This window comes from Cydia strobilella, chromosome 7, assembly GCF_947568885.1.
Source record: "Cydia strobilella chromosome 7, ilCydStro3.1, whole genome shotgun sequence".
In the NCBI taxonomy this organism is placed as follows: Eukaryota; Metazoa; Arthropoda; class Insecta; order Lepidoptera; family Tortricidae; genus Cydia; species Cydia strobilella.
In genome coordinates this window covers 16,097,167-16,114,353 of record NC_086047.1, presented here as the reverse complement: position 1 = coordinate 16,114,353, position 17,187 = coordinate 16,097,167, and the positions used below count along the sequence as shown (strand labels likewise).

Below are 17,187 nucleotides of genomic sequence, written 5' to 3'. Positions count from 1 at the left end.
TGTAAATACGTACTTGTGACAGGGAGGCAACACGTCGAACGTTGCTCGCGGTAGGCCCTCAGGCTTCAATAAATCCGATGTTACTAAGCGGCACGTGTACGAACAATATAAACGGAAATTCCAAGGGGGTAGTGGCTAATGGCTAAATCAGAAGCTAAACAACTTGTAACCTGAAAGTGCCTTTGTACAGTTTGTACTGATTCAACCGGAGGTGAAGTGGCCTGCTATTGACAAGAGACAATGAGTTGTAAGTGTTTGTAATATGCCTGAAAACGGGTCATACGTTAAGCGGGATTTACATTATTGTCACGACATTAATTTCACGCCACTAATTTCGTAATGTAAATCCCACACTACGTCTCTGCCTACTTGCCTGGTTACTTCCCATGCCACTCGTCGACTGTGGCCGAAGTATAACCTCGGTAAGCGAATTGGAACATACACCCAGCAAAACGAATTATCCCAGCACCCGCTAGTTTTTGTTGTAACTTCTTCAACGGAATATTTTAAATCCCAAGTCGGCTAAGAACAGTCTGAGAGGATTTTATTACAATTCGATTGCTTCATATCGATTGCTCAGTGCTTTTGCGTCGAGAAAATTGCTCACAGAATAAAATGATTTCGTAGCCTCTGGCAATATTAAGTTAAATGTAAATACAACCAGGAACAACATTGAAAAAAACTAGCATTCTATATAAAAACTGCATATGCGGAAAGTAGGTATTATTATGGATTCGATGTCTATCAATAACTGTGCCACATAGTGGCAACGCAATTTAAAATTCGTTTTGCACTAATTCGTGTTGAAAAGAATTTCGGAAAACTGATTTATCTTTGAACTAGACCGAGTTTTACTTTATGCGACACTTTATAGGTAGTTTATGAATATTAGTATAAATACGCCGCTCAAAATTCTTCGGGTTCCTTCTGTGCATCCTGTACCTCGTCTAGTTTAAGTGCTCATTGTGCACGGTTTAAAGACGCTTGATAGTCAAATTTAGCGTTTTCATTCTTCTCCATTCTATGATCTAGCTCCACGCAACTGCCAAAAATTAGTTTTTTTCTTCGCACGAGTACCACAAGTAGCAAGGTGATGATATACCTTGACCGTGCTAATCGCCTCGCGCCCGCTGTTTCACATACGGCAGACATTGGCCTAATGGAATAATCGGGCCCTCACAGCAAGGCTGCGCCCGCACACTCACGGGGACCGCCGCTCCGCGCGCTAGCCCAATTGCCTCTAATGTACCACTCGGACCCGTATCCGTGCAATCATCTAAGACAAGAGTCCTTTAGTCTCTCCTCGTCTATCTGATGGAACGACACTACAGAGCGACAGTGCACAGGACTTAAACTGGTATGGACTAACCGACCTGGTCAAGCCACCATGGCCAAGAAAAAGGAAGAACGCCTCCCGAATAATTGCATTCACAGTCTATATCTAGATTGATTGAAGTACATCGGATCACGGACAGTTGTCAGCATGAATGGAATAAACACCGCCGCGAAGCTAGCGGTGGAAGAGGAAACTCCAAATGAAGCTAAAGTGACAAAGTCGGGTGTGCGGCAAAAGCTAATGCAAATCAGAGCAAACATTACAGTGGAACCTATAATCGCGTGTTATATTATGTCAAATGTGTTCTCCGGACTAGCTGTACAGAATTTAAATTTAGAGAAGGCGTGTCGAGTAAATTTAGGGTATAGTGATGAAGTGTGTTCAGCGCTGAACAAGAGACAAACCGTGAACTATACACTGGAAGAGGCGGAAGTGCAGAAATTAACGGCGTCAGTGCAAGCGTGGAAGAATATTGTACAAACAGCGTTCCCCTGCATACTAGTGCTGTTCGTTGGCTCGTGGAGTGACAAAACAGGCAAGAGGAAGGCGTGCATCCTACTCCCGATAGTGGGGGAAGTCCTTTGCTGCACAAGCTTCATTTTAAACACGTATTTCTTCTACGAGCTGCCTCTGGAGATCACAGCACTTTCTGACCTCTTCCCGTCCCTCACTGGAGGATGGATCACGGTGTGCGTCGGCGTCTTCAGTTACATCGGCGATGTGACCACCAAGGAGATGAGGACATTCAGAGTGGGGGTAGCCAATCTGTGCATGTCGCTAGGAATACCTATAGGCATGTCCCTGAGCGGTATTCTTCTGCAACAAATAGGTTACTACGGTATATTCTTCATATCAAACTGCTTATATTTCACCAGTTTGATCTATGGATATATCAGGCTAAAGGATCCAGAAATATCGGAGGAACGACAAAAAGTAAGTGTCACTTAAGTTTTATTTACGGAGAATTGTTTGGTAAAAAAGCAGTCCTGCATTGTCCTTTTATAATATTACTCGCTCAAAAGCCTTTTGAAGACGCTTTTACCTTTACTTTTAAATGCTCTCCTTGGGAAGAAATTGCATGTATTCAGTGTTTACAAAAGGTTAGTAAATCAGCTTGGAAATAAAGCGAAACGTAGAGATGCTTTATTCTTCTAGGCTATTGACCTTTTTGTGAGAGAGAATGTACAATAAAATTGTAACTCTTCTTTATTACGTTGGCCCATTTTTACACACAATGAGTTTCCTTAATAGATAGGTGTAGGTTGCAGGATAAAGTTTTCTTTTTATGATAATTTTGACTGTATTTGTCAGTGATTTTTTACTGGAATAATTGAGATATAAAGGTCGAAAGAGTACTTATTAAAACATAATTACGTACGAATGCGTGCTCGACGTGGTTATATTTATTCCTTTCGTGGGTACACCCACGTGGGTAGCTTGTAGCGCTTTAGAAACATATTTAGATAGATTTAGCCTCGTATCATAATGTAAGTATTTTTATTACGTCACATACACTCCTTTTTCCAATAATAATCATTATACTCGTACCTACCAAAATACGTTCATACCTATAATTTTACAAATGAACTTAAAAGCAATATTTTACATATAGGACATACATAGTTGTAAACACCAAAGCAATGTAGATATGGTGACAATGCAATGAAATATTAACGTGGAGCTGTTCTAGCATAGACATAGTATATACAAGTAATTATGTTCGAATGATGCAGTCGGAAGTTAGCCAAAAGAAATCCTCGGTGGAAAAACTGAGTTAAGATTCATTAGAATGATCTCAAGGAGTATTTGATAGACGTGCAAAAGATTGTGATGGAAGCACAGTAAGCAATAAAAGTGTGTATATTTTTTTATTTATACTATTAGGTAGGTAGGTCTTGTTTCTTATATTCTCAGCTAGGTTTGTCCAAACTTAACACAATTACTGAATAGCCGATCCAGATATTTTTTGTTTCTTATTCTTGGCTACTTTTTTGTTTTTCAGCTCACGTAACCTAATTGATTTAATTCGGTCACTATACGATAAAGCGTACGTTAAGCCTGTCCGTCAGTTAGGCTAGGCTCACACGGCGTTATTTTTTCCCGTATACCGCATACGTATCCAAAATAGTTCACACGGCGTCTATGCGGGAAAGCCGTCTCCGTGTAAACGTAAGTTGCCATACATATTTTGCTGTCACTACGATATTCGATAAAATCCCGTATACGGTATATGGGAAAAATTAACGCCGTGTGAACCTAGCCTTAGTCCTCGGCTAAGTGGTAAATTGCGCGTGTACAAAGGGGAACTCACACTTTCGCGACGCACACTAGGTGGAAGTGGCAAAAATGGATTTTTCCACATCAAACTAGTTTCCAATCCATCGTTCAAAAAAACATTATTCGTCAAAATTTCATGCGAGAGCTATCAATCCAGATATAAACACACAGCCACATATGTTAAAATTTATATATATACTTGGTCAAAATACTAGGCGATTAAGTAACAGGCAGAGGTAATTCTCTGATTACAACAATTTTTTTTTTAATTACAAATAGAATAATAACATATTATATTTTGCTGTCACTATACAAATAAAGCATTGTGATTCTGATTCTGATTCTAACATCCTTTGAAATATCTAATGTCATACGGTAACCTTGTTTGTTTCGAAATATATATTTCTCCGACCGTCCTAATACATTTTATTTACACCATTAAGGGGCCCGCTGACTATCAGTCCGCCGGACGATATCGGCCTGTCAGTTAGAACAAAGATTTGACAGTTACGAACAACTGACAGGCCGATATCGTCCAGTAGACTGATAGTCAGTGGGCCCTTTTACAATAACTTTTGATCCGACAACATAACTTAAAATTAATTTTAAATAGATTAAGTAGGTACCTACAGCAAAAAAGTAGTGTATTTTTGGCAATTCCGCCCACGGTTAGGCAATAAAAGTGCGTAAAACATCCTTCTAACCTACGTTACGACCTACGCCTGTAAATTACAATGTCCGAGCCTCTCCTTTTGCGATTGCCGCATTGTGTTGGCGACATAAATTATGGATCATTGTCGGATTGCGCGCCATACGCGATCTGCCACTTTGCGATTGTCGCAGATGTGCATCTGAATAGACCGGCGCATGCCATGCCATGGTCAGTCAGCATAACAGATGTGTAAGTTGGGAAAAGTTTTCAAAGACTTATTAAACGACCCGGAAATTTTTTCATACTTATTTTATTCTTTATATAATTTTACAAAATTTCCGAGAACTTTTCTAAGTATTCCGACATGCCTCAATGCACATCTGAATACGCTTCCATAGTAACATATGAAACCACTCGTCATTTAACAAATTTAATAGAAATATCTCTCTCCAGTTTGTTTTTAAAAGTATCTGCCTCACTGTTTACAATATAGAGACGGATTTTGAAAAGCTATTGAAAAATGGTAGTAGTTTTGACGCCTCCGCTATTAATAATGCGGACTGTACCATCGATAAATGAATGTACCATTCAATCCATTTTAATCGTAATGGCAAATAAATAAAGCAAAATATATGACTGCATCATTTGGCACAAATACGATTTGAAGCTAACGTAATTTAAGTTTTAATGCTCTTTAAAATTCTCATTGACTGTTACGTACAGCAGTTTGACAATTTACCTAATACTTTCGCGATCGTCAAATAATATGTGAGCCCAATAATTTTCACATTTACACCACAACATTCGCTATCATCGCTTTTCCTCAACCACGCATAAAACAAATATCTGGAAAGGCATTCAGATTATAAAAGTCTGTTATTGATTTATTGATGTGACATTACTCTTTATGGATCACGCTCGCGCTCGTACTAATATATGGGTATATGAGGGATTTGTTTACATAATATATGTCTGTGATAAGAACCCACTACATCTAGTAGGTAGGGTTTAGAAGGATGGACCTAGAATTTCTATAAACATTAATTTTCTGAGCCTAAATAGTGTATAGTGTAGCAAACAATAGAAAATTGAGACAAGATTTTGCTTTATATCAAGACGTACGAGGAATAAAACGTATTGTTTATCCCTTTACCTAACATTATAAACGCGAAAGTAACTCTGTCTGTCTGTCTATCTGTCTGTCTGTTACCTCTACACGCTTAAACCGCTGAACAGATTTAAATGAAATTCGGTATGGAGATAGTTTGCGGCCCGGGGAAAGACATACGAGTAAGATTTGTCAATCATCATCATCATATAAAAAACGTAAACGTAAAGGCAGAAAAGGAGAGAAAACACCCAAAGGGATACTAACTCAAATAAGGTTGGCTCTAAGAAACCTTATATAGTATGGATTTGTTGGTGCAATGGGCAATATCTGTATGAGTCTGGAGTCAAAATAAATCTAGACAGCGCATACAGAATTTTTACTACACAAAACAGTGCCATCGGACTTAAAATGCAATAATTCCAAAAGGCGACGGAGGTGAATCGTGCCTCACTCACATAGTAATGTTTTCAAATAAAATAAAATAAATAAATAAAAATAGTTATTTGCCAAAAAATGGTACAAGTTTTTCTTAACCTATGACTGCCACACTAGGTTATGCCTGTCTCAATACCATAAATCGACCCAATTTGTACAAGACCCCGCATTACAAAAGTACCGTATGAAAAGGGCAACTTTTTCCTCATAACCAAAACATATTGGTTTATTTTCCAGGAAACGCCAGTCGGCTGCCGCGGCTGGGTATGTTCCTTCTTCGACGCGCGTCATGTGCGCGAGACGCTCACCGTGGCGTTTAGGAGCGGGTCGCGGCGGCGGCGACTGCGGGTCTCACTACTTATTGTGGTCGTGTGCGTCATATTTGGGCCACTTCACGGTAAGTATGATTATTAGCACTATGATTACAAATAGTAAACTCTAAGATAACTAATTACGTAGACCCTAGCCGTGGCGTGGCGTGCAGCATTATTTCGCGACGGCGGTGTCTGCGGGTCTCACTGCTTATAGTGGTCGTGTGCGTCATATTTGGGCCACTTCACGGTAAGTATGGAAATCCAATTTGTGGTTGCTTACAGTTTGTATTTTCGGCATAATATAATTATTCAATCTATTAAAGCTAGTTAGCACCAGCAGCGAATGATATATTATTTCCCATACAATGCAAATATTGGAATTTACGGGACGATTTTCATTTTGCTGTCGAATTTTGGATAAAATATAACCATTTTTAAGAGCTCTATTCTGGGTGGAATAGACAAATATCCCAAAAAAATGTAATCTTCCATTAAGTTACGAAAAAATCATACGTTTTCGTTACTCAGATATTTTAGGACATACGTGTAATTGCGCTTATGTTGTACAGGATAGGGAACTCTATCCATCCACCTTATCGAAATCTGACGAAAAAGAAAAGTTGACATGAACATAAATTCGACCCTTACCTGTCATCTGGGTCAAAATTGTTTTCGTTGTCTTGTTTCTGACCACTCTGTCACGCTTCCATTTTTGTCTTTTATCAAATAAATTAAAAAGTTGAGTGGTATTGCATGTTTTTCTAGCTGTAGATTATAATTCTCTTGAGAAAAATTGAAAACTAAATTTCGCCCCATACAAAAAGCTCCACTCCGTCACATTTTTTGGGGACAAAAAACAAGGCAACGAAAAGAATTTTGACCCATTTACAAACATCGACTATTTGGGATGTTTTTTTGTGCAGGTGAAATGAACGTGCTGTACCTGTTCATGAGGTATCGGTTCAACTGGGACGAGGTGCAGTTCAGCATGTTCTGCACGTACAGCATCATCACAAACTTAGTAGGTAAGTTGGGCGTAGTTACTCTCTTCTCTTCTTTGTCGGTCCCTTATTACTGAGGATCGTGACCACTTGGTTTTGCAGCTCCTGTGATTTGTCTCCATCGGTCTCGATCTCCCGTAGCCCTTACCGCTTGATGGAGTTTGCCTGAGGTGGCCTTCTTAACTTGGTCGGACCATCTAGTTGATGGGAGGCCCTGCGGTCTTACGCCTTCCACTTTTCCGAGTACGACCATTTTCTCTAAGCTTTCATCACCTCTACGCATGACTTGGCCAAAGTAAGGCAGCAACCGTTGCATATGGTGGACAGACGTATTTTGATGCCAAGCTGTGACAGAACCTCTGTGTGTGTTGTGCGTTGTGCGTAGTTATTTACTACCAAATCACCAATTTAAATCTTCGTACGCGAAGTAAGTACGTCGAATTCGGAAAAACATTAACCTCTATTAAGTTACAATGATCGAAATGTGTTATATTTTTTCCGATGCATTTTTTTCTGTTAGTTCTTAAACCGACAATAATATACCGCTCAATAATGTTTGGAAGTTATCGGCAGTAGCAGGTACTCATAAATGCAACTTCTAAATGCAACTTAAATTGCTTGATCTTTTTCCACATATTTCAGAAAATTTTATCGTTCGAGATCGGAAACCTTAATATATAGTAATATAGTAGTAACATTATCTGCATTTGTGTTCAATTTAACATTATTTAAGTAAGTATTAGATAGTAAAAGTATAAGTTCATGTTTCTAATGTATAAAAGGCACTCTTTTTCAGCCCTCAAGCCGAATTAGTAATTTTCCGTTTGATTTTTTGTCGAGCGAATTTCATCACGTTTTACGTCTATACCCGCTTTGGTATTTTTTTAAAGTTTTGAGGTCATATTTATCATTTCATCATCAGAGGTTCTTATTGGAGCATTTTCCTTGTATCTTTTGTTCTGTGCCTTCTCTTTCATCACCTGATATGACACGACGTTTATCTTTTCTGTCTTTCACAAGTACTTGGACAAAATTTCATGGCATTTCTTACCCAAAAAATACTCTGTAGCTTGTTCCTTTATCAGCCAGTCGAAGCTTTGGTGTCATTACGCCTATATACCATAATGGCATTGTCTTTATTTTTCCTAAATTTCAAAATAATTTAGTCCCAAAATACCTAAATGTTAAACAGTACGTTTCTACAAATACCGAATTGCCCGACCTGAATTGGATTACACTGATTTAAACTTTCGCGATTTCTACACATTACTGAATTGGATTACCTCTACTTTAAGTGAGAATTTTGGAAAATTAGTGCAATAAATTATGGTTCATCCTAAAAACTTAAGTATTGCGCGTGTGCTTCAGGTACGCTGTTCTCTATCAGCATCTTCAGTGACTTCTTAAAGTTGGACGACACGGTAGTGGGCATCATCTCCTGCGCCAGCAAGATCCTCGCCTCCTTCATCTTCGCCTTCGCCACTACCACCACGGAGATATATTTGGGTAAGTTGCGAAACATCCGCATCGTGGTTTGTTAGATAGTCTACGGACTTGAGAGATGCTCATAATACATGATAGGTACATATAGTATGAATCTTCTCAAATTATTTTTACGGGTATGACCCTAATCTGTTAAACAAAAGCCATTGTTTCTTTTGTGCCAGCGGTCAGCTTGTGTTTGAGCGCGTGCCAAAGCAACAATGTCGTTTAAATAGCGGCTGTACCGTGGTGCTTTGTTGGCGAACAGTTTCCATAATAATTATAACTGAAAATGTTCACATGTTGTTCGAGCAACACATATATGCCGAACATTCGGTCGCCGCATATTCGGCGGTTCGCTGAGAGAAGGGCCGAATATTCGGTATTCGGCCAAAACCACTATTCGGGGCATCTCTAAAAATTACACAATCGTAATTTCCAAACGTTCCGCATGATGAATTTTATTTAGACAAAATTTCAAACATTTCTAGTTATTATTAAATTCCTTTGAGAATAATCTATATTTAGCTACGAAATATCACTCGGGTAACATAATGTATTGTCTAGACAGGCTTATCAGTAATTCAAAATATTATTACATTTATATCTCGTTGGAATATAAACTCTATTAAATATTAAATAAGTTCCCGTTTCCCTTTTAGGTAAATAATTTGTTACATACGAAATTGGCGGATTAGAAGCTTATATGTATGTATAGGATTGGAATCTCTTGAAATCAGCGGAGAGGCTTCATACATTCTTCATTTATTCTATTAAAATTTTGACAGTTTTGTTCGTCGTCGCAAATCTTCTAATATGATTCCAAATAACAAAATACTATTCGTTAAACTTATATTGACCGGGATATGGACCGTGATTACCTTTTGTATTATTTGTGAGCTCGCGATATTTCGACGCAGTTACATGCATCATGTTCACGGGTGACTGAAGATAGCGGGTAGGTAATCACGGTCTATATCCCGGTCAATATAAGTCTAGTGAAACTAACCGTGAATCATTCAAAACTCTAACTATTCGTTAAATTGTTAGGTAATCTATACATATAATAAAGCGGAAGAGGGTTGAAAGTCTGTACATGGAAGATATTCGAAAAAAAATTGGCTGGGGATACTTAGAATCGATAACAGAACACATTCCAACAGTTTTTAGAATTTTTGTCTGTTTATCTGTTTGTCTGTTTATCTGTTTATCTGTTTATCTGTTTGTCTGTTTATTTGACCGCGCTACAAATGAAAACGGCTGAACGGATTTTGATGCAAACTTTACTAATCTGTCCAAAAAATCCACGGCCAGGTTATAGGCTATAAAAATTTGAGAAATTTTACCCCTAAGGGGGTTAAAAAGGGGATGAAAGTTTGTATGGAGTTCAAGATTTATTTTAAGCTAGCAATTTGAAACTTCGTAAGAAGATATATTATTGAAATACAAGAAAACTAATTTCAGCGTTTTTGAAAATTCATCCCCTAAGGAGGTGAAATAGAGGTTGAAAGTTTGTATGGAGTTCATTTTTTTTGAGTGCGTTACTTGAAACTTTGTATAATGGGCATATTATTATAATACAGGAAAAGTAATTTTAGCGTTTTCAAGAATTCGTCCCCTAACAGGGTTAAAAGGGGGTTGAAAGTTTGAATCCATTACAAATGCTTTAAAACTTCTTAGAAATGTATGATAGACGATTACAAAAAAACTAATTTTGACGTTTTTGGAAATTTAACCCCTCAGGGGGTTGAAAAGGGGATGAAAGTTTGTCTTGGGTCGCAAATTTTATTTTAAGCCAGGAACTTAAAACTTTGCAAAACGTTAATTATATTAAAAAGCAAGATTTTTTTTTCAGCGTTTTTAAAAATTCATCCCCCATAGAAAAAGGGGTTAAAACTTTATCTTGATAACTATATCATTTTAGCTACTAGGCCAAGTTAGGTATCGTTTTTGTATAAATCGGGTATGCCGAATTCATTTATGATATCAAAATGACACCATTCCCGAGTGAAAACACAAAAAATATGAAAAAAACTTTTTTTAATTTCTCTTTACGCTTAAACCGCTAAACCGATTTAGATAAAATTTGGTATAGAAATAGTTTGAATCCCGTGGAAGAACATAGGGTAGTTTTTATCCAAAAAATGGAGACTGCGTTTGCATGGAGAAGCGGCCGTGCCCTTTCCTCTTAATAATGGTCACGAAGGTGGGTACTTTAAAAAAAAAAAACATTTTTCAGTAAATGTCAAACGATTTGGGACTTATACGCGTTACCATGCTTTCCCGAAAAAATCGAATCTTTCGCGAAAGTCTCGCAATGCATTGCGGCCACAAGCGGCACGGTCACAGGAGTCTAAGAAAAACCACGGTGAGAGACTCAGTGGCGCTCTAGCCAGGCAGGTCGCTTCGCTTTCGGCTGAAACGGCAAGCCAGCGCGAGTCTCGATTGTGATCCCAAATACATCGTACGCAATACATAATTATGTAGGCGCAGATCCTGATGGAGTGTGGCGCCGGAGAAGCCGTGTTCATCCTGCGTATCCCCCTCATTCCGAGCAACTTCCCGTTCCGCTTTAAGCGCCTACAGGTCCCCGTGAGCGTCTGCTTCGCTATGACTATCAACAAGTCGTAGGGGCAGACGCTACGCAGTTGCATTTCCCACTCCGAAAACAAAAAAAAGGGGCAGACACTGCCCGCCGCCGGCGTCATGCTTAGACTGATTTCACTGGAGGACCGATTTGGATGACGTGATTTTGATGGGAACACCCAAATATTCCGAAATACGTTTTTCCGATTTTTATAACCACGACTTTCATAATCCCGATTATTTATAAGTCCGAAATATCAAAATTACAATTTTTAAAAACACGATGGAATAAAATTACGAATGTGCTATTTCCGAAAATTTTAAATCCGATTGTCACTTGACAGAAAGCTTAAAGTTCCGATTTTACACTTTTCCGAAAAATTTTTTTTTCCGAATTCCTAAATTCCGAAAAATCATTGTCCGATCGGAAATAAAATAATTCGGTATTCAGAAATTCGGTTTTTTACAAGATTGGAAAAATGAAGTCCGTGATATTCAAATGAAGACTCACGTTTTAGTAATTATTACGGGTACCTGTCGTGCCGCGTCATGTTAAATTCGGCATAAAATATTTTTGGCATAAAAATTCGGCATAAATAAATTAGACAGAACTGCGAACCCGAACTGTTGCTAGAAGTGGGTTAGGTTAGGTTAGAACTGCGACCCCCAAGAAAACGAACTGTTGCCAGAAGTGGGTTAGGTTAGGTTAGAATTGCGACCCCCAAGAAAACGAACTGTTGCCAGAAAAGTGGGTTAGGTTAGGTTAGAACTGCGACCCCCAAGAAAACGAACTGTTGCCAAAAAAGTGGAAATTTAAAAATTGGGATATTTAAAATAGGAATCACGTTAATTCGGAATAAGGGCAATTCCGAATGCGTGATTTTGAAAATCGTAAATGTTAAATTCGGTGTTTGCCACCATCGGAATTGTTATAGTCGGAATTATGTAGTTCGGAATTTACAAAATTCGGCTTTTTGGGTTTTCGGAAATATAAATCTTCGTGATTTTCATCATTCGTAATTATGACAATCGGAATTTTGATGGGTCGAGCATTTAAAAATCGGAATGATAAAATTCGACATTCTAAAATTCGGAATAATTTTTTTTCGGAAATATGTAGTGTACCCGATTTGGATAGGTACAGTCAAGGACGTAAAAATACAAAAATGGTACTGTATCGCTCGATATACACCTACCTACTACTCTATGCCGTTTAAATCACGTCAAAAATTTGAATAAGGGCAAAAAAAAAACATTTTGGAGTGTAATTTTATTTAGTGGTAGCAAAGAGGATGTAATATTATAGAGCGGTACTGTCATAGTAAATTTTGTAACCACACTAAATTCACTGCCATCTATCGACACACTTTAAAACTAAAAATGAAGATTTATAAAAATACGATAAAATGTATTTAATTATGGATAAATGTTTTTTATTTTATTTGCATTAATTATTTGTATTATTTTGACCCATGTTCTTTCACTGATATGCGTTAAAATTGTTAAATAATAACAAACGAAACCGTTAACGCCCTCTATACGAGAGTAGGCAAAAGGTAGTGGCGACATCTGATCGAGAATCAAATTTTCGTGATTTTCGAGGCACGTTTTTTCCTTAGACTGTATCCATCTATTACGGAGTTATATCTATCTTTGGTGGTAGGTACCTAATTGTAAAATATTTTATCTGGACTACAGTCCTCTAGCGTATCCATTTGTCAACTTTACTTTAAGTTCCGTCTAAACAGGGACAGGGTCGTCCGACAGGGAGATAAATTAGGGGTGAATTAGCCGCTTACTGACACAGACCGAATTCCACGCAGGCGAAGCCGCGGGCACAGCTAGTATAAAATATCTCGTGTCATAACGCGCCACGCCATTATGCGCAAAAAAATCATGTCCATCATCCATCAGAAGCAGAATACAGGGTAGTGCAGGGCAGGGATACATTGAATATCTGCACTAATAAACCCCTATTCAGGGGATGTGATTTTTTTTTACTTAGGTAATTAAGTGTAAAAATATTTTTAGTAGAAATAACCTAGCTTTTAAGTAACTAACTAACACCATGTCTGAATAAAGAAATTAATTATTTATTTATTACACCATCTTCTTGTATTCTGGTAGGAGTTAAAAAAAATCCTATTTTTATACACTTTTCGTTCCGTCCGTTCCGTTGTATTAGTCATACAGAAAAATACAATCATCTCTTACTTTGACTAGTACGGTTGGTATAACATTATAAGTAGGTATTATTTATAACAAATATTTATGTACCAATATATAGGTTGGAAAAAATTAATAGGCCCTGGAGGGAAAGTGCCTTAAAACCTTAAGTTATCTAATTTTCCTTAAGTACTTTCCCCCAGGGCCATTAATTTTTTTTCACACTGTATTTATACATATATACTCGTATATATTTATGTATTTATTTATATTTTATTATTTTATTGGTTTGTCCACGTCTTCAACAATATCTATCAACATCGAACGTTGACACGATACGTCGTTGAAGTGTTTATTATCGGCTTTGTCTCGACAATATTATACACGTGTTACACATTCCATTGTTGAGTTAAACAATATGGAATTATCCGCTTAATAATGCTTGTAATGTTCATTGATATAAATAAAGCATGCGTTTCACGGGATAACAATAAATTAACACGATGCTGGGTGTGTAACTCGCACACGAAGTGCACAGTACTGTAGTAATGGACTTTTGCCCATCACGCCCCCGCGAAATTCCTCAGAATGCGTGCGCGAAATGTGAATGAAAGTGAGTTAGAAATTTACTGTCTTCATACAATAGACCTCCTTTTACCTTGAGTGCTATCTTGATGACATGACTCGTGAAACCGGCAGCCGCTGTGCCAAAAAGGATGTTACAAATCGCCGCGTGGGATATTTTTACTTTGATTAAAACATTCAGATAAATAACAGATATAATAAATACTAGGTACATTACGATACAAATGCGAAATATAGGAAGGACACGAGTTGTTAATTTAGTAATTACCTATTCGCACATGTATCGTACAACGTTTTACAGTACATATGGCCCTTTATATTTTCTTGTTTTACAAATAAAACAATTACAGTTATTTTCAAGGTGAGTAACAGTCTTGTTGTTGGTGCACACGAATAATTGTTAACGTATCGATCCCTTAAGTCGCTTTTTAGCCGATTTTCTGTAAAGGATTTGTCACCACTTCACCAGTGATGGTTCCTAGATAAGTTATAACTTATAACTCACCAGACAACGCTGCTATAATTTTGTCTACTACAAGACTACTAAATTTTAACTACGCTAGGCTAGGACATAATCTTTTCAATTAAAACTATTCCATCAGACATAGATACATTTGAATACGTGTTTGTTACAGCTCCTCTGGTGGAGATCTTCAATGGAACATCTTTCATCGCCATGCGGTCCATAGCCTCCAAACTGGTTACCAGTGAAGAATTAGGTAAAAACATTATCATTCCTTTAACTCTGACCCTGAATCAAACTACTATAATTAATATTATTATCGACAGGCAAATCTAACTTGCCCAAACTTAATATATTGCGTTATATTATCACAGTTCCTATGGCCACCTGCCAAATATCCCAAATTCTAACCCAATCAAACATCACAAATTGATTAAAACCTTTTATCCATGATTTGTCCCACCGCGCTTTCGGGTTTCGTACTTTTTAGTATTTGTTGTTATAGCGGCAACAGAAATACATCATCTGTGAATATTTCAACTGTCTAGCTATCACGGTTCATGAGATACAGTCTGGTGACAGACAGACGGACAGACGGACAGCGGAGTTTTAGTAATAGGGTCCCGTTTTTACCCTTTGTATACGGAACCCTAAAAAACTACAAAATGCTGTACATATTTACATTATTTACAAATAGCGTGCCCGGAAGACTGGCAGAGTTGCCGCGCTGGATGGCAACCCCTATGCGCCTGGCAAGTAATGAGCCAACCCTCTGGTCACCGATAGCATCTACAAGACGTTTGCTCAGTTTTTTTTAAATAATGGGAGCTCCAGATCCCCTGGGCCCGAGTTTTTCCACTCAAAACGGCTCAAAGATGCAGCTAAAGTCGATAGGTTCATATTTGCACCTTCAGGTGTTCGGCCGTTTCGGTACAAAGATTGTATTTTTAAGAAGTAGTTACCTAAGTCAAGTGTGTCAATCATTTACAGGTAAAGTGAACTCCCTATTCGGACTGGCGGAAGCCATGATGCCCCTAGTATACGGGCCTCTGTACTCCAGGGTGTACATGGCCACGCTCAGCTTCCTCCCGGGGGCAGTCTTTCTGCTCGGAGCGGCTATGACGGTTCCTGCTGTGGCTATTTTCGGGCAAGTTATTTAAATTTATTTATTTTTATTAGTGAAACAAACAGCATATAGTCTAAGAAAGGTATTTTAACACATTAGCCAAAACAGTTTCCACTGACAGTTAATTCATACTATTTTTATAAGTCGCATGTCGCAAGACATTTGTCCCTTACCGCGCACCGGCATTAAACATCATCAAACTTTCCAAACGATTGACTACAGCCGGTTTTGTTTTTTTCTAGGTTAATCTTACTACTACTACTACTACTACTAATCTTTAAATTTTCCTTACATCTCATTCTTGTGTCTTGCAATAAACCTACTATTACGAATATCAAAAATTAACATGGTGGTAGCAATGTAGCATATATTTATAGGAAACGTGCGCGTGGGAGTGTTTAAAAATAGCTAGAGGTCTACACCTTTTGTTTCTTGCTTCCCTTTCGAGACCTTAGTGCAAAATTGTACACACAGTTCATGCACAGCTCATGCATGCTCTTTATTGTTATAAGTCATGTACATTTTTTTGTTACAGCTGGATGTATTTCGAGCAGAAAGAGGACACTCGTCTCGCGGCAGCTGAAAACGCCAACAAAGAAGTCTAGATTCTAGACTTAAATAAATTCTACAACTAAAATTTGTCCATTGTCAAAATAGTGTAATTCTGCACAGAATGGTTTGAAATAATGCAGTAATATCACATTTCTAGACATTATACCTACAAATTTAAAGAAGGGTATACTAATTTTATATTATTGATTTGTGCGATTTAAAGATCAATGTCTGTTTATATGTTTAAGTGAGGGATATTTAATAAAAAAATACTTGGTTAACAATTCTTTCAGGTTTTAATTAAATTTACCATCTGCATCACTTTCGTATCCACACTCAAGAGCAATAAAAAGATGACACATTTTTATGGACATTGTCATAAAAAATTATCACTTTTTTTATTTTGAGTGTATTATCTAGACAGTACCATTTAAGGGGCTGTCAACACCCAAAGCCCTTGAAATTGATGTTACTTAAGCAGTTTTTTAAGATAAATCATTTGTATTAGTAAAGCAAAAAAAAATATGTTAATATTCATTCTATTTCAAAGACCGTGGCCGTACCCGATACATGATTGAACGAAATCGGCTCGATATAAAATAATGGCAAAGATTGGTCTTAAAATGACCATTAAACGGTTCTATGTCTTTTTTTGACTTATGGGTCTGCAATTAAAATCTCAATTTCATAACATTTATACCTAAACTGCTAACGAGTAATATTACACAATTATTTGGATTATTCCACATTTTTTTAATTTCAATAGTTTTCTTATAATTTCCTTATTGTCCAGGCCCAATAACATGCGACAGTGCTACATTTACTCCGATAAAATAGACAGTGAGCGCTTTAGATATTGACAGCCTCTTAAGCCTATTTCTACTTGATATGATACTCATTGGTTAACACCAAACAGGACACTATTTCACAAGTGTTGAGTGTAAATGAAGTTGCGAGTATAATTTGTTGGTTTGAAAATCTTTAATTGTTAAATTAATTAACGGATTTTTTATAGAAATTCCCTCTTCTAAGAACAAATTAAATTATTTTCTATGAAAATATTTTAATTTAGCCCGTAATCACCCGAGTTGATTCAGGTAG

The 17,187-nt window shown here is 37.4% G+C and overlaps 1 protein-coding gene across 1 annotated transcript; it reads left to right on the top strand.

Annotated features, from left to right (window-relative positions):
• The first annotated feature begins 1,178 nt into the window (after positions 1-1,178).
• Positions 1,179-16,200, top strand: LOC134742686 (proton-coupled folate transporter-like). The gene is made up of 7 exons (XM_063675881.1): positions 1,179-2,269; positions 6,049-6,208; positions 7,049-7,150; positions 8,495-8,632; positions 14,581-14,664; positions 15,399-15,555; positions 16,070-16,200. The coding sequence occupies exons 1-7, from the start codon at positions 1,484-1,486 to the stop codon at positions 16,137-16,139; spliced, it is 1,497 nt and encodes a 498-aa protein (XP_063531951.1). The 5' UTR covers positions 1,179-1,483; the 3' UTR covers positions 16,140-16,200.
• The last annotated feature ends 987 nt before the right edge of the window (positions 16,201-17,187 follow it).

What these genes read in the sequence shown, in the direction of transcription:
- LOC134742686 (XM_063675881.1), top strand. Translation starts at nt 1,484, where the DNA reads ATGAATGGAATAAACACCGCCGCGAAGCTAGCGGTGGAAGAGGAAACT. An exon ending in CATATTTGGGCCACTTCACG is followed by an intron (nt 6,209 to 7,048) that starts GTAAGTATGATT and finishes TTTTTTGTGCAG; the next exon opens with GTGAAATGAACGTGCTGTAC. An exon ending in GGTTACCAGTGAAGAATTAG is followed by an intron (nt 14,665 to 15,398) that starts GTAAAAACATTA and finishes AATCATTTACAG; the next exon opens with GTAAAGTGAACTCCCTATTC.